The following is a 19,082-nucleotide window of genomic DNA, read 5'->3' as shown; positions in this document are numbered from 1 at the left end:
TGAGACTGGAAGCTGATTAAGGACAGCTGATTATGGACTGCCAAGGTGAACTGAGAAATAAAGTTAGAAGGCGTTACTACTGCATTGCAACAATCTCCATAATCACGTGATTTCTTTGTGTAGGGCTCATCAGCCTCTGTGTAAAAATATAGTGTGACTAGGTTGGATGGACCCAAGGCTGGACGTGAGTAGCAAAGGAAGCCTAAATGGGAAAGGGATTTATGTTGTGCATCACTGAGGTCTCAGCTAAACAGAGCAGCTATAAGGAGCCAATGCCAGGGCTTGGAGTTCTTAAGGAAGTCAAAGAAGGGGAGCAGTGGGACTAACGGAGTGAGAAAACTGAAAGGAAGGTATTATCAGTAGAGACTAATACTCTGGAATTTGAGTCCAGAGATAGAACAGAACTAGCTCTGGTAAGGTCCGGGTGTGACCATAGGTGTGAGATATTGGATGGACGCTACTGAAGAATAGAATGTAAAGACATTTTGAAGATAGCATATTGGATAGATTGGTTATGCCAAGTGTCAAAGTACTCAATGACTAAGTTGACATTGTATCAAATAATAGGAACCTCAGAGGAAGAAGAATTTTTATCTGGAGTTGAAAATGAATGGTCAGTAAGTTGCAATGGAGAACCAGGATAAACACAGTATTGCCTCTTATAACTGATATGAGAAAACAATGAGTATTTGCATGAAAGGATGAGAAGAAATGGTGAAGAAATGTCTGGGAGAGTATTAGGTTTCCACTAAGGACAGAAAGAAGGCAGCAATAGGTAAAGGGGTTGCAAATACAGATCATTTTATTTTTCATAAGAATTCAAAATTAGATAGTTTTTTTTTTTTTTTTTTTTGCGGTACACAGGCCTCTCACTGTTGTGACCTCTCCCGCTGTGGAGCACAGGCTCCGGACACGCAGGCTCAGCGGCCATGGCTCACGGGCCCAGCCGCTCCATGGCATGTGGGATCTTCCCGGACCAGGGCACGAACCCGTGTCCCCTGCATCGGCAGGCGGACTCTCAACCACTGCGCCACCAGGGAAGCCCCCAAATTAGATAGTTTTAAGGGCATTCTGTGTCAGGGAATGCTTTCCAAGCCTGTTTTAGAATAAAGGACATGTCTTGGAGGTATTGGGACCTCCTGGTTTCCATTGCCAACCTGATCACGACTCACATCGTGATATCACATCATACTCAAACATCTGATTAGGAAGTATCATTATTTAATTAGATAAAAGGAGAAACTTCAAAAGAGATTAAAGGTCACAAAATGGAAATTATTCAGACCCACATCAGCCAAGGCCATAGGCTCCAGCAAACTGGGAGGTACCCAAGACAGAAGAGCTGCAGCTTTAAGTGCAGTTAAAAGAGTTGTGATGTTATGTTTGAAGTACTCCACGATATTCTATTTAGGATAATAGCCGATTGGAAAAGGTGGCTAATGAATGAAAGCACACCCAAATATTCCAGAGTGATTTTTTTCCTCCTTCAATTCAATCCAACAAGCATTAACTGAGCATCTCCTCCTCTTGGCACTGTGCTAGGTGCTGAATATCTTGAGATGAATATGACTCATTATGATAGAAATTCTATTTTCTCCTTTATTATATTATTGGTAAAAAATATCTCAATGTTGATAATCACAGAAACCATACCATAGAAATCTCCGAACTGATATCAAAACACAGTTAAAATAATTTGATTGATGATTTTGCAAGCCACACCGCCATCTATTTGCTAAAATTCTACAGGACATTCAGAACATACCTAAAGAAATTCTAATTCTATGTGATTTGGGGCAACTTATTCTCTCTGAGCTTCTTTTCACATCTTTAAAATGGGGATAACAACAGTACTTACTTCCAGGATTGTTGGAATAATGTAAGAGTGTTTTATAAACTGAAATGCACATATGAATGTTAGCTCTTGATTTCTGAAACCCAGCCACAGAGATGTATAAAGACAAAGTTTGCCTTGTTACAGTCTCTTTCACTGACTGTGTGAAAACACATCAAAAGTTGACTATTTATTTGACATTTGAACATGATGGCTGAGCAAAGACTGAAAAACCACAGATAAAATGAGTATGTTACACTTGAATTTCCAATATACAAAAGATGATTTATTAAGTTTCTTTGCTTTCCTTTTATGTCAACAGCTGTATGAAAAAAAATCACTCATCTAAGAAATAGAGAACATCAGTCTTCTCTTGTCTAGCAGAAAAACAGTCAACGGTGGAATAAGGAGGTTTTCCTACATGTGAAAGAGGTGTTGTTGAATCAAAGTTCATGAACTAACTTCATTCTGTAGAATCCACCTCCCAGGACAGAATTTAAATAGTTAAGCAGTCTCACAAAAAGAGAGAGAAGTGGAAATTTGGTGTTTTACAAATTTGGATTAGGAGTAATATAGTTAAAATTTAATGTCTGTTAAAAGTGAAAGTGATAAGATTGGCTTGGGTCAGCCCTTGAGTATAAAACACTTCCTCATGAATTTTCAACAATTTTAAGTTATTAATGACATATTGCATTTATGGGGTTTTATTTCTTTTCTCTCAAGTTGAGGAGCAATTCAAAGATGCAGTCAAATATTTAATTAAATCTGTATGGACTGAATTAATCAGATATTCTTGCAAATGATTTAAAGAATAAGAAATTGTAACTGCAGCTTCCTGTCTAATTTTATCAGTCTTGAAAAGGTTAATAGCATTTTGCTTAATATAACTGAATGTGTTTGCTACTTGACCAAACAAAACATGATTTTCTAGGACCTTAAAGGCATTCAAAATCTCTTATAAATTTCCTTGTAAGAAAAACAGCTTTTATAATTCTTTCAATCCTTGAGCCCTAAAAGTACTTAAGAAAAAAGACAAAACATGATGCAAAAGGAACAGAGAGCTATATGTTAATGTGAGTGCTCTATAAGGAAATAGAGTAAATACTCCAATTTCTGAATAATCTGAACAGTAGTTTTCAAAGTTCATTTATAGCAGGGTAATTCTTCTTTCTGAAACAATCTTACACCCAAACCTTATGTATTAGGGCGGTCACACTGGAACTGCTCTAGTTGAAGGGGAGCAGAGCCCAGAACAGTGCTCCCTATAGCACAGTACATGCTCCTCAGCCTCCAAAAACAGAGGGAAAAGTGATTACTTGAATCCCCGTAGTGCCACAGAGTGGGTGACTGTGGCTTTGAAGTATGACAGACTTGGGTTCTGTCTTAGGCTGTTCAGGTTGCTTTAACAAAATATCATAGATTGAGTGGCTTATATATAACAGAAATTTATTTCTCACAGTTTGGGAGGCTGGTAAGTCCAAGATCAAGTTGCCTGCAGAGTCTCTTTTATAAGGGTACTAATCCCATTCAAGAGGACCCCACCCTTATGACCTAATCACCTCCCAAAGGCCCCACCTCCAAATACCATCACTTTGGGGGTTAGAGGAATAGGTTTCAACATATGAATTTTGAGGCGACACAAACATTCAGTCTATAGCAGGTTCCAATCACATTTCCACCATTAGTTGTAGTTACTTACTTTAGTAAGGCTTAGTTTCTCCATCTAAAAATGGAGATAAACTTACCTCACAGAGGGCTCATACAATTTTAAATAAGTTAATGTAGGTAAAGCTAAAGCATTTCATATGGTTACAGCCAGAGTCCCTGCTCTCAAGAGGATACAGTCTGAGAGTTGCTAGCCATTCTCATTTCCCCTTCCATATGTTTATTAACATTGATAGTAGTGAATCTCAAGCAGGAAGGCCTGGACCCCTTGAGGATTTGTAGTCCACTATCCTCCAGATGAGAATTCCTGGGTTGGACTTTCATGCGGGCAAAGAAATTCAAGCAGCGTGGTGCAGAGATGTTAAGATAGTGAGTGTGGCTGCCCTGATCCAGGGTTGAAGCAGACAGAGGGATCTAGGATAGTTCCCAGCTTCCTAGATTAGTAGACTGGGAGAAACAGTGGTGGTATTCTGTAGGAAGAAGTTTCTGCTGAGGGTAGGGGTGGTGGCCAGAAGAAAGAGATGAAAAGAGAAGAGATTTTGAGGTGAAAGACACGTTGGGCATGGAAAGGACTACAAGTATTAGAGTCAGGGAGCGTTCTTTCATTCTGTGATCCACCAGGAAGGCAATGCAGTGAGGCTAATCTACCAAAGCATTACTGATTTCCCCCAAGTTGATCACTAATGGTCTCAAGGGGTGGGACCACAGGGAAGAGACAAGTGTAAGGAAATGGTATCCCTGAAAGAGATAAATGATCTGCACATCCAAGATCTGAGTACTGACTGCTCTCATTTTATTGTCCTAGGGCGGCAGGTTCTCCAAGCTGGGATAGTTTTGTCTCTTCTTGAAGAATAGACTCTACATGGATATTTCTCAACTTTTGTGGCCTCCAGGTATAATGTCTGCTAATTTTTAATTATTTTTTTCTTGACATCATTTGAGGTTTGTCTCCTTAAGCAATAAACTCTTTATGTTTCTTCTTTGATTGAGTGATTCTTCTAGAAATTGCCTTTTACAACATGTCTGCTTTCTTACTATTGGAATGCAAATACTTTCTTAATAAACATTAAAAAAAATCAGTGAAACTTAAAAAGGAAATGACAAGTTCCCGAAATTCATATTTAAATAAAATAAACACAGGCATCTGATTTATGAGTCTTAAGAAATATGAATAACTTTTTACAGTTGTGACATCATAGAGAGATATTTACTTACAAATTACTCAGCTTCCTTTTTCCCAAGAAGGTTGTGTTATTTCTGAATCAAATGTCCCAATGTACTGAACAAAATAACTGGAAGTGAGGATAGCTATTACGTCTCTAATTTAGAACATTCTCGTGAAAACTATTTAAGCTTTGTTTCAAAAATGCTGCAAAAATCACTAGATAAAATGCTTTTTATATAAGCAAACTAAATAATCTGCAGAGGCTGGTGAGTAGATTCCTGTACTCTGGCAAATGATACACCAAACTTCTCTTGAAAAACCAAATCCTAAACCTATATTAAAAAAAAAATCACACAAGAAGTCACATTTCAGGACTGTGATAAAGAACAGCTAGTTATTGTATGATGGTTAAATTCTTTGATTTTGCAAAAGAAGAATGAAAAAGAGGGATTTATCTACTTTGTACTAAAAAGGTAGAGCTACAATAACTAAAAAAAAAATAGTGCACATGTCAACAGAAGCTAACTCTCCACTGTCCAGATGATAGAGTGGTTAAGTGGGCAGACCCTGGATTTGGGCCACCTGGCATGGGTGCTGTCTTGGCTCCTTGGCTTACCAACTGAGGTACCCAAGGCAAGTTATCATATCTCCCTAACTCTAAGTCTCCCCATCTATAAGTTGGGTATATAATTAAGACCTGTTGGCAAACAATAAGGAATAACGCGTGTAAAGTAACAGGCAAAAATTTAGTATTAAATAAATATTAGTTATGATATTGTTATACCTAGTAAATTAAGATAAAAAGGAAAAATTCAAAATAAGAAAGGGATGGGTTCTCAAAAACAAATGACACTACACATGTTATTTGAGAACATATTGTTAGATCCTTGCTTCACAATAACACTAAAATAAATTCAAAATTGATTAAAGAATTTAAGGGGAAAATGTAAAGAACTTTTAGGTAAATACCTAATATTGGGGAGGGAAAGCTATGTCTAAAAAAATGAAAGAAATCAGAAAGAGAAAAGTAATAGTTTAAGTATAATAAAAAAAAACTATCATGGACTTCCCTGGTGGTACAGTGGTTAAGAACCTGCCTGCCAGTGCAGGGGATATGGGTTCAAGCCCTGGTCCAGGAAGATCCCACATGCTGCGGAGCAGCTAAGCCCATGCGCCACAACTACTGAGCCTGTGCTCTAGAGCTCATGAGCCACAACTACTGAGCCCTCGTGCAACAACTACTGAAGCCTGCATGCTAGAGCCCATACTCTGCAACAAGAGAAGCCACTGCAATAAGAAGCACATGCACCACAACAAAGAGTATCCCCTGCTTGCCACAACTGGAGAAAGCCCGCATGCAGCAATGAAGACCCAACGCAGCCAAAAATAAATAAATAAATAAATTGAAAAACTATCATGAAAAACATTAAAAAGCAAAAGAAAAATTACTAAAAATACTTACTACATCTCTAAAATAGAACAAGTCATTATGCATAACAAATACAAGTCAACAGGAAAACAAACACCCCAAAAGAAATATGGCTGATGGCAAGAAAAAACAATTCATAAAAAATAGAAATACATGAGTCTAATAAGTATACATAAAATTTGTTAATTTGTAATCAAAGAAATTTACTAGTAAACAAAGAAACCAAACTTTATGGGCTAAAAATATTTCATATTACATTTATCAGTATGATAAATTAATTTTGTGAATCTTTTGTTATTCACTTATACATTTTAAGAGAATATTTAATTCTAGGAAGGGTTTAGGAGATTCCTGGTTAAAGGGGCAAATGGACTTTTTCGGGGTATGTGTCAAGAACTTTTAAATGGTTCATATTCTTTGACCCTTTTAGGAATCCAGCCTAAGGAAAACTAATGATGATTTAGTGCACAGTTATCGCCAAGCATTACTTCTAAGCCCCAAATCTCAGTGTTTCCCATACCTTTTCACATAAAAACAAACATACAAAATAATATTTGTACAACACACAGCAGGACCTGGAATCGACTATTTGCACCAGAATGTGACTCAAAGCATTTAAGAGGAGGGCTGGAATGCCTGGATCCCAACACATCTGTCAACAACTCATGACCATCCATTTCACAACCACCATTAGCCTTGGACAAACTAACTGGGAATATCCAACCAAAAACTCTAGCATTAATTCAAATATAACAACTCTGTATTATGGTTTGACACTAAAATAAAAGTCTTAAACTTTAAAAAGGTATGAGGATATTTGGTCTAACAGATACTAAAACAGATAAGGCTGCAAAAATATGTGGGTATTAAAACTAGGTTTATAAAGAATTTTATGTCAGACTATTATAATTATGTAAAGGAAGGAAACGCAGGATGCAAAGTTGCTAACGGACTATTTTCCAAAGTTCAAATTATGATATGAGATATTTACAGATACACATGCATAAAAATACTGGAAAAATAAAACAATGTGAAAATTCATCTTTCATGTTGTGGTTTTGGATTTTAAACTACACTCTTTACTGAATTTTCCAAACATTTTATAATATATACTATTATATTTATAATTAAAAAATAAACAAATTTGAAATAAAGAAGACTGTAACATAGATAATAGGAAGTTATACCAAATTTCATTTTTGAAATATTGTGCAAATCTAATGTTGATATTGATATTTTATTAACTTTGGGAAATCTCTCTAGAAATGTACAATACACAGAAAAGAGGAAAAAAGAGTTCAATATCTTAAAAAAGGATGGACATTCAATATGACCCTTTCAAGCACAGTTTCTAAAATAATCTTTTTCCCTAATGTTCTTCTAATATACATCATTATGTCAACATAATAGCAGGAATATATCATATTTTTTCAGTTTGAGTCCGCACACTCCTGAGACTCAGACTTTATATGGGGCCCCTTCTTATCACAGGGCAAAAAAATGATCTTGATTAGATTAATGTGGTTGAGAGGGCAAGGAAGCCCACCAATGTTTAATTTTCTCTAGGAAAGCACGTTGTATCCAATCGTTTTAATGTAATCTATGTAGTTTTTATAGCTGAAGAAGATGAACATGTAAGAGAAAACCTTTCTGTGAGGATCTTAATGTTTTCCCATCCCCACTAAGGGACAGAATGTTAACTTCCTGTGCTCCACACACAAAGAGACCATTTCAGCACGCATGCTGCACAGTTCATAATCAGAGTATGAATAAGGTTTTTACCTCACTACACAAAAATCCATATTGCTTTCCATCTGCTTCAGTATATTTATATACCAAACAAATGAAATTTGCAGTAGCGGGCAATCATTTTAATAAAGAATTAGCAATAACTTGAAAATACTGAAAATGTCAAAATGCATTTTCTTTTTTGCCCATCATGTTTATAAGAATTAATGGATTCGTCCTGAGTTGGAATCCTCAGGACATAAATAGCATGTTGACATACATCTTCTTGGGCATTATTGGCTTATAAATCAATTGTATCTACATTAGTGCATATTAGGCCACTCTTTCTTCCCCAACTATCTTAAAAATAAAATTCAGAATTTAACTGATCCCAAGAAATGATTTCATAATTTTACTAATGGAGAAACAGTGAAATTATGTAGAGAGACTGATTAATTACAAAAGCCATAGTCAATGTTTTACCACTCATTACATCATGCTTTATCATCTCAGGCCATTTTTTGGGTGCAAATGTGACATTTAGAACTTACATTTTTAAAATTCATAGAAGTTTTAAAAAATAATATTTGCATAGGTTTAGGCAAATATTTCCACCATCAGTGTGTTAGAAATCAACAGACCTGAAATGTCAAACGGAAAAATCCCAGTAGATTCCAAAATTTGGTTAGATAACTTGCCGACTATAGTACTTGGTTTTAAGCAATTTATTGGCATCCTAGATCTGTGAGTGACAAAAGCCAAGCAAAATTCTACAGGATAGAAGGAAAATGAAACAGTAAAAACCTTTAGGGTTGAGCAAAATGTGTACCAATTGCTATTCTTTAGCAGATAATCCATTACTACAATTAGCTGCCAGCAATTTGTCAACATTGTATTTCAAGGGATGAAATCCACCATAATTTATTATTTCTACTTGGTGAGATGATAATGAACATTAATTTCTTTCTTTTTTTATTTTGCAAGAGTACAAATTGAGATATGTTTAGTCTTAATTCCATAAATGCTAGCTGTGATCCTATTTTCCATGCTAGGTATATAATGCAAGAAAAAATTGCAGCTTGTTCATTAACCTGTACATTCAACATTTCTTCCACTGGCCAGCTATTTAAATCAATTTACATAGAAGTACAAACTGTATAAAATATGTACAACAATTTACTCATCATAAAATTATACTTGAGTATGAAAAAGAATTTTGAAGATGCTTTACTGAAAACATTTAAAATGTCAAGTTGTGAAGATGATGAAACAGACATAATTTTCATGGCAGGGGTTTTTTGTAGGGAGGAACACTATCAGTAAGAAACAAGGTGGAAAGTAGAAGTATCAAAATTCATAGTTAAAGAAATAGTCTAAAAGTCCACTAAAAATTCATACCCATATTTTATACTGGAGAGCCATGGGGACAATTGTTTTAATGCTTGTCAAGTCTAAGTGATAATTTTGTAATTTTATATCTTATTTTTTTATATCTTATTTTTATTAAAGTATAGTTGATTTACAATATTACCTCAGTTTCAAGTGTACAACACAGTGATTTAATATTTTTACAGGTTATACTCCATTTAAAGTTATGATAAAATATTGACTATATTCCCTGTGCTGTACAATATATCCTTGTACCTTATTTTTTTTATACATAGGTAATTTTAATTTTTTTAAATGTAATCTTTTTATGGCATGCCTTATGAGAGAAGAGGTAACAATCTGGGAAAGAAGAAGTGGTAGAAAATAATGAATCTCCAAGGAAATACAAGGCATTTGTGCAACCTACCTATTGTAAAAGTCATATGATTTCAGCAGATTTCAAAATTTTCCTTTAGTCTCAGCAATAAGTGATCATTGAGTGTAGTGGAATTCTTCTTCTAACACAATTCCCAAGAGCACCCCGGATTTGTTATCAGAGGATTCCACTGTACTAATTAACAATCCGACAGGGAACAGAAATACAGGTGGAACTCTTTGCTGACCTATTTCACTGGCTGAATAAAATTTTTAAATTAGCAAAATCAATTTACCTAATTCGACCCAATAAAAAGAAATTCACTTATAAACAATGCCTTTCTTATCAAAACTCTTTCCTGAATTTCTACATCAGTTGTATATTACTGGAATTATGCACATAAGTGTTTCTTTATCTTCATGTCTTTCAATTACAGTTGTTATCAAAAGAATATTATATCTAACCCAAATTTACTCTTTTTTAAGTTTATATCCATGGGATCTTGAGAAAATGCAGTATGTGTGGGAAATTCCAACTCCAGACAATTAGGTCCACACCTTGCTAATTTGTGAGCAGAAATAGAAAGAATCACTGAAGAGTGGGAAAAAAAAAAAAAAAGCTATCACTTGTCCCTAGAACATCAATTTAAAACATGGTTTGTTTATTTACTAATTCAGAAAGCACAATTAATATTGCCAAGTCACGCTTAAAAGTAATCAAAGTTTACCCCTAATCCAGCTAAGTAGACGTCTACTTTACTAAGATGATTCTGTAATCACCTGAGTCTAACTTTTGCATCAAGTTTGCCAAAGGAATCTTTTCTGAGACATGTATTATTTTCCTGTTTCCTTTCCTTCTGAGTACCCTCTGAATTTTAAGATCCCCTTCTCGTCATGTTGCTCTGGTTTCTCATACTCCTATTGTCAAGGACACAAGCAAGATTAGTAGTCTTTTATGCTCCAGATTTAATGATCACTTGCTCTCATAAAAATTTACCTGTCTCATGATTTAGTCCCTCAAACTTCACTTTTTCACTATCAACTTAATCTAACAAATAATCCTATCTTTAATATTGGCTATTGATAGTGGCCTAACTTTATTCTTTCTACATTACATCTGCTGTTTAATAGTGGCTCCAGTGCCTTAATAATTGTATGGACCCTGACAAGTTCTGTGAGAGTTTGGGCACACTGGGAAATATGAATATATCACAGAAGGGTTGTCAAATCTAAGTGATAAGTCATAGGACTTGCAAAATTCAGAGACGACTGATATTGAGTATGTGAAAATGCTTAACAATTAAAAAGTGCTATACACATATGTGATATCATTATCATTACTACTACCATCATTCTAGTTAGTTTTACCCATCTTCTCAAACAGATAAGACTCTTCAGAAGGAAAATGTATTAAAAATATAACTTTTAGTAACTCCTAGGAATTTTAGGAAATCTTTCCCTACAAGAGTCCTTCTTTTAATTTTCCTTCTGCTTTAACTAAGAAATGATGACCAGTTACATAAAGTCTTGTAGGAGTCAGCTTATGACGGGCTGGTCAGTATTGACCAATGAATAAAATAAATAAGACTTACAAAGGAAAAAGAAAAACAGTAAGATATTGAATGCTAAGTATCTTTCTTAATTATCTTTTCATCTTCCCATTATGCTCACATACTTGTTTAATACTTTCAAAACAAAATAGAATTTCCAAGATTAAGAAACTAGAGGAACTGTGAAATTTTAAGAATCATTGATAGTAGGTCTTTATGGATCATTGATCTAAAAAAGTTTATGTAGTCTATTTATGAACTAAAAGGTCATAATCAATATCTGCTGCTCTGTATTTTCTTCCTAAGACTTCCTTTTTGTTGTTTCATTTTTAGTGAATAGATTTATCTGACAAATCCAGCTTTAATCTTCACAAGGTGTAGATAATGCTGAGACATTCCAGAACAGAAAAGGAGGAGGGAGAGAGGGAAATTCCAAAAGAATGATTTGCTTATTTGGGGGAGGATAAAAATGTAAATCTAAATATTGCTTTTACCTCACTCAAATATTCACAAAATATTTTAAACACCGCTTAAGCCACTGGGGAAAAAACGTTTCCAAGAGTCTGTTACCCACTTATTAATATCCAATACCCAACATGGAAAGTTAGCAAATAGAGACAGCATGTGTTGAAACTACTCTAAATGGTTTTCAACATTTGTGGCATGTTTATATTTTTGCAGGAAATGACTCAAAATTTGCTTTGAAGTATTTTGTACTTCTTATGGTAATAAAGGAAAAAAAAAGTTCTGCTTTGCTCTAATTCTCCATTAATATTTAGATAAAGCCACAATTTTCTTCTTGATTTACCAAAAATACAATTGTAAGAAATATTATTTAGGGAATTTCCATCTAAAATATCATCAATCTGACATAATTTTTTAAATCCATGCTTTCTTCATAATAAAAGCAGCTACCATCTAGAAACTATGGTCAAGGTCCTGATATTAATTTATTTATCCACTTATTGTTTATATTCCACATACTTACCCCTAAATTAAATGTTTAAATTTACATTTGACTTTAAATGGAATTACAGAATTTTTAAGAATTCAAAATCTAATGAATGTGATAAATGAAAAGTTAAATTGGCTTAGGACAAATTTCTGCATTAGAAAAACACTATGTGAGCACTGTGAAAAGAAAGCAACTTTCCAAAGGTCAGTTTGAAATCACTCAGGAGTTTGACCAAAAAAACTATTTTCTCTTTGGGTTACTAGGTATTATTAAGTAAGCTAAATACTATGGACAGGATAAATCTTGATTTTAGAACATTATTAGAAAAAGAATTTAATGGTATCTTTTGAGATATGAATAAGGCTTTGGTGGAATTCACAGATGATGAAAAAAATCTTTGCAAAAAGTGATGAATGACAGATTATCCCAAACTGAAGGATGACATGCTTGTATCATCATGAGATTATGAAGACATACTGAAGTTTATAAATGTCAGAAAGTTCCTCAAAAAAAGTGAACAAAGACCCAGATTACAATCCGAATATAATATTCGTATCAATGCACACTCAGTTACACTCTATGATGTGGGAACATTATTTGAAACCCTGCGTTTGGTTGTGGCATAACCCACACTTTACAGGGGACTTGGCAAGCAAGAATCTGTTCAGAGAAAGCATCCAGAGGAAAATGAAATCTTTGAAAACTACACAATGTCAGAATTGGTTGAAAGAACAGATTGTGTTTTGGCTGAGAAAAAGTGTCAGATGGGACATTCTAACAGCTTCTACTATCTGGAGGTCGGTTCAGTAGAAGAAGGACTATTACCTCAGGAGTAGAACTAAGACCAATGGTTACACGTGATTGTGAGAAATATAAGAAAATGTCTAACAAATAGGAATAATCTGTTTATAAAAGAAACAGGAAGGCACTAGAACTGTCAAGAATGTGCAGTAGAAGGGAGACTAGTGCTCAACTCCTGACCTCACTGTTTTATTTATTTATTTAATTAAAAAAAAATTTTTTTTTGCGGTATGCGGGCCTCTCACTGTTGTGGCCTCTCCCGTTGCAGAGCACAGGCTCCGGACGCACAGGCTCAGCGGCCATGGCTCACGGGCCCAGCCGCCTCGCGGCACGTGGGATCCTCCCGGACCAGGGCACGAACCCGTGTCCCCTGCATCGGCAGGCGGACTCTCAACCACTGCGCCACCAGGGAAGCCCGTGACCTCACTGCTTTTTTGAAAAAAAATTAATTTTAATGGGAGTATAGCTGCTTTACAATGTTATATTAGTTTCTGCTGTACAGCAAAGTGAATCAGCTATTTGTATACATATAACCCTTCTCTTTTTAGATTTCCTTTCCATTTAGTTCGTCACAGAGCATTGAGTAGAGTCTGACCTCACTGCTTTTTTTAGCTTTGGGATCTTGGTCCAGTTACTAAACTTCTCTGACTTTCCATTTCCTTATCTATAAAATGGATGTTCTTGCATTGGGTGAAAGTGGCATAGGAGGCCAGAATACTGAGGTAAGGGAGAAGAAATCCCGAACTAGATGACCACCATGCTTCTTCCTATTTCTAAGTTTCTATTATTTTATAATAAGTGAAAGTAAGATATTTTTCATCTCATGGTAAGAAATTATTGCTAAATAATTTCTCTTATTCAACATATAACTATTCTGTTGTATAATAGGTATATAGTGCCTACTATATATAGGCACTCTTCTACGAATACAGAAGCGAAAAAAGTGCACAAAAAATGCTTGTCCTCATAGACCTTATATTATGTGGGAGGAGACAGACAATAAATAAGTAAATCATATAGTATAGTAGAAGCTGAGAAGTGCTACATAGAAAAATAGAGAAATTAGAAATTTTAAATAAGGCCTGGAAGCTTCAATGAGAAGCAGACAAATGAACAAAGATACATTAATTTCATCAGTAATTGTAAAATTAATTTTATTATGAAATCCATTGAAAAATGTGGTACCCTCAACCAAATCCTGTGATCCAAATAATGTTCCAAATAATGTAATCTCATCAGAGAATGTTATGGACTAAATTGTGTTCCCCCAAAATTCATGTTGAAGTTCTAACCTTTAGTACTTCAGAATGTGTACTAAATAGGACTAGTACACATTCTGCACTTCAGAACGTGTACTAATAGGAAATAGGATTTTTAAGGAGGTAATTAAGTTATTAAATGAGATCATTGGGATGGGTCCCAATACAAAACGACTGGTGTATTTATAAGGAGAGGAGATTAGGACACAGACGTTTTACAGAGGGAAGAACATGCGAAGACAGAGACACAGAGAGAAGGCGCTGTCTGTAAGCCAAGGAGAAAGGCCTCAGAAGAAACCAACCCTGCTGACACTTGCCTCCAGGACAGTGAGACAATACATTTCTGCTGTCTAAGCCACCCAGTCTGTGTGGTGTTACAGCAGCCCTAACAAATGAATGCAGAGAATATTGTAGTATATTAACCCAGTCTAAATATTAAGTCTAGGATAATGCATGATTGCATAGCCATTTTTAGAGCAACTCAGAATCTTTTACAAACTTTATATTTAGAATTTAAATGTAGATTTCAGTTTTTTCTGTGTTTATCCTTTTAACATTAAATTGCATTGAAAAATCTTAAACCTAATGGTTTCCTCCCAACATACTCTATGGAAGAGATATAGTTTAAGCAAAATATCACAAGGACTTCACAACTAATAATACCATGCTTAAGTTATATGTAAACTTTCAGGATATGCAAGACAGTTATTTTTCTATCAAGCTGTATATACACTTAGTGAAGTTTAAGATGGCAGCTCATAATCTTTTAGAATGTTCATGTGCACAAGCAAAAAGTTAATAATACCAGAAATTAGATTTCCCCATCTCCTTCAAATCTTATTCCTCAATTGCTGAAAGAGCTCAGTCCAGTTTTGCTGGGTACCTGTAATCAAGCTGGCCACCTACTCATACAAGGAACTGCATGACTCTGTGGAATATACTGGATGCATGTTTTAAAATACTCTTTAGTTTGAATAATATTGTTTCCTATTCCCTTTAGATGTTCCTATTAGTGATATATATTAGTTTTAGAGATAAAAATAAGTAAATGAATATACTTACAGGTCCTGTTAATCTAGATGCTTTCTCAAATTCTTCACCCTCTTCCATCAGTGCTTCTTCAGTTCCAGCTAAAGAATCTATTTTCACAAAAAGAATGAATAAACTAGAGTCACATATTGCTTACTAACTCTCTGATATACAAACCTATTACGAGAAGGATATTAAAGTGACTGAACCAGTTTTTGAAAAATCATAGTGTTTGCGATTTAAAATAGGGTGTAGAATGTTATTTATTTAGCTTAAAGACAATGTATGAAAAACGTTTTGTATTTCTAATTTAAAAGGGCACAGTGCAGTGAGGAAGGTGCAAGAGCTGCGGTCATCTCAGAGCAACACTCCTTTTGGCATATTAGTTAGCTAATTGTTGGAACGTTAATGTCCTTTTTCTGTCTTGTAATTTTGTATTTGTTTTATCCATCAACTTTTTTTTTGCTATACTATTTAGGTATCAATTTGTGTTCTCTCTTTTAAATGGGATGAAAAATTCTGAAAAGTTTGGAGAAAAGTACATATTATTAAATGGTGGTAGGCTTTTACATTTAATGTATCAAGCAAAAAGTTGTAATTATTCACTTGACTAGATTGATGAGTGGGTGGGTAGCAACTTTCAAATATGTGAATAAAATGATGGCAACACTTTCCATATGTCTGCTGAATTAAATTAATTATAACAAAGATTTCTACAGGCTATAAAGAATTCTTCAATAAAGACAGATACATGGAGCATCTAGAAACAGTCTGCATTTTAATACCTTCCATTCAAATAAAAACATCAGTTAAGAGGAAGGTATTCTAAACCACTGAAAACTTTAAGAATTGATTTCTTATATTTATTAATTTTAAAGAGCCATATGCCTCCCTAAAGAAGACTTTCTTCAGATTCACATACATATGGAGACAGATTTTTTTCCTGTTGCATAAAATGTGTGCTCTGGGAAGAAAATCAGAGCATTAAATCCTCCAAGCCCTTGATGGCCACTCAAGACCAGAGAGACAATGGAAAGCTTAGCACAAATCCATAAGCATAGCTTTTGAATCATGGAGCTCTCTCTATCTCAGATAATTTAGAATTTTATATTCAAAAAGAAAAATAAAATCAGGATAAATGAGAATTATATCAAGTTAAAAATATTAATCTATTAATGAAGGAAGCTTGAACCCCTATCTATTAAAACCCCATTGTAAATATGACACTAGATAGATTCTTTACATTAGAATGTATAAGTTAGCATAATTCAAGTCCTCCAGGACTGAATTATATTCTGCAGAACTGTGAGCAAATATTCCTGTAATTTCAGCATTCACTTAGTATTTTTTCTATTTTATTTCTGTGCTGAAATTTTTATTTGTGTAGAATATTGACATAAGTAATATTAAAATGTTCTATTCTACATTATAAAGCAAATTATTTCATTTACAGAAGAAAACGCACTCTCGTGGATTTGCTAGGTTTTTTATAGTTAGAAATACTATATAATAAGTGAGTTCTCAAGTTCCTCTCGGTGAGCAGTTAATGGTTTTAAAGAGATATTGTCATTGCATTTGTTTTTTATGCATATGTACATTAATCAATTCATTCATCCATTTATTTGTATATTTGTATATTCATTTATTAAAAAAAACTATATGCCAGGCTCTCAGCTAGGTGCTTTCAAAACAAGTTGAGCGAGAAAATTTTCTATGACTCTTTCTTGGAATTTATTTGAACACCTTTACAGTATTGATTTTTTTAATAAAAATTAACATTTATAAAGGGAAGGTATTGGTAACTTTATATGGTTTTACATTTTGTTCTGTTCTTGTTTTGGTTGGAGTCTTCCTGGTTATTGGTGCCATATCCAGTGAGATCTACAGTGAAAAGGGACAACTGTGAAGTGCACCAGAATATTTGTGAATTTACATACCTGACTGTATTAAAAGTTAAGTTGAAAGGACCCTTAAATAACCCAAATCTAGTGATAGAATATTAATCTAACAAGTTAGTAGGGACAATAAACATCATGAAATAAAACCTTAGTGTTTAAGGCTGGGAGGGGTACACTCCATTTTTTTTAAGTGTTCTGAGTACTTTGCTTATTACCAACTACTGGTGGGTGCATATGCATAAACTATTTTGTCCTGTCCATTCCAGAGCAATTTCTTCTAAGTATAAATGATTTTCAAAATGCAAGCAATGAATTCTTTGAGCTTTCTTTAATAACATGGAGGGGAAAATGAGTCTCTAAATTTGTCAAATGTTAGAGAGTTTATCTCCTCATTTGAGAGAAGAAACTGAAGCATCGAAAGATAAAGTACTTTTGTCAAAATCTAAGTTTCTGGCAGCACTTGGACTAAAAACTTAGCCCCTGTGGTTGATTGGGTGTGCTGTTGAGAACCCGGAGACCTGTAGGGTTTGTCGCTGTTTAACTTCACTTAATGTCTTCCTGTCATTATTTGCACTTTTGCTGTTTGTGTCATAACAGGTTTTTGTTAAGCACAAGATTATACCTGTTCATAGAAATATTTACGTTTATTAAGCCAAGCTCAATGTGGATGCATATTTAACATAAAAATCACATTAGCACTCTTTGGATCTAGTGATTTGACTAACTTCAGTAGAAAAGAATGTACTGAATCAGAAAGCATATTTTGGAATTCGTTGATTAGGTCTCTAATATCTGAATGTGAAGAATGCAGGATATAAGAAGTTCAAGAAAGGAGCTTAAACTTAATGAATACCTTTTCTCCCAGTGAATGCAAGTAAGTATAATCAACACATTACTGATGCCTTGTTTAATTTTCTAAAAATTTAAATCCTAACAATACTCAGTTATTATGTAAACATGATTGTTGAAGGATATATTATCTGTAGATCGGTGGATTGGAGTGGTTTTGATAGAATTAAGAAGTATATATATAATGGGCCAGTAGTTAATACCTGTTTTGTATCTCCTTTTTTTTTGAATTTTATTTTATTTATTTTTTGTATCTAGTTTTATATTGAGCATGGTGGAGAACACAAGAAACCCTCAAGAAGCATATAATCCAACTGAGGTAAGAAGAGTAAACACACAAGGAGTAATTCAAAAACAATTAGGGGTTGGGGACTTCCCCAGTGGTCCAGTGGTTAAGACTCTGCCTTCCAATACAGGGGGAGTGGGTTCTATCTCCGGTCGGGGAATTATGACACACTGCTCACCTTTCACTGGCAGGGTTAAAGGTTTGTCCTGAGAGTGTTTCATCTCATCAGTACTATGAGAGATTTGAGTATATTGAAACTATTACCTTTGTTTAGTATTGTGCTACACTGGCATTGGTTTATGTTCCCACAACACTTTATTTTTTAACTTTCATTTATAATGTTCTTAATATTTGATATATAAAAAAGTACATATAAAATATACATGTATAATAAAAAAATAGCACATTTAAGTTACAAAGCACAATGATAAAATAAACACCCCAAACCCACCACCTAACTTAAGAATTAGAACATTTCCAATAACCTTCATATACCTGTGAGCTCCTTCCTAATCCCATCTCCTTGCTTCCCCTACCCCCTGAGAATAACCACCATTTCAAGTCTTTCATTCCCTTTTTTCAATATAATTGTATCACTTAATGTATGTTTTCCTAAAGAATATACTATTTAGATTTGCTAGTTTTGAGCTTTAAAAAAATGACATTCTATGACTTGCTTTTGTTCAATCAACATTATGCTTTTTTTTATAAAGACATTTTATTTTATTGAGATACATATTTTTACAACTTTTTTTTTTTTTACAAATATTATGCTTTTAAGACTCATTCAGTTGTGAGCTGCAACCTACTCATACCAGATTGGAAGACCCAACTGCCATTTCGGATCAGTTGCTTGAAATCAGCATTTATATTATGTTATATTTAGATTAT

General features: G+C 34.2%; 1 protein-coding gene across 1 annotated transcript in view; it reads right to left on the bottom strand.

The window, feature by feature from the left end:
- The window catches only part of C17H8orf34 (chromosome 17 C8orf34 homolog), a 344,433-nt gene that overhangs the window by 71,014 nt on the left and 254,337 nt on the right, over positions 1-19,082 (bottom strand). The window contains exon 10 of the mRNA XM_059995457.2: positions 15,192-15,268. Within this exon, the coding sequence (XP_059851440.2) occupies positions 15,192-15,268 (77 nt within the window). The remainder of the gene's footprint in view (positions 1-15,191; positions 15,269-19,082) is intronic.

The sequence above is a fragment of the Delphinus delphis genome, chromosome 17 (genome assembly GCF_949987515.2).
Source record: "Delphinus delphis chromosome 17, mDelDel1.2, whole genome shotgun sequence".
NCBI classification, from domain to species: Eukaryota; Metazoa; Chordata; class Mammalia; order Artiodactyla; family Delphinidae; genus Delphinus; species Delphinus delphis.
The sequence above is the reverse complement of the archived record's forward strand: the minus strand, read 5'-3'. Positions and strand labels throughout refer to the sequence as shown.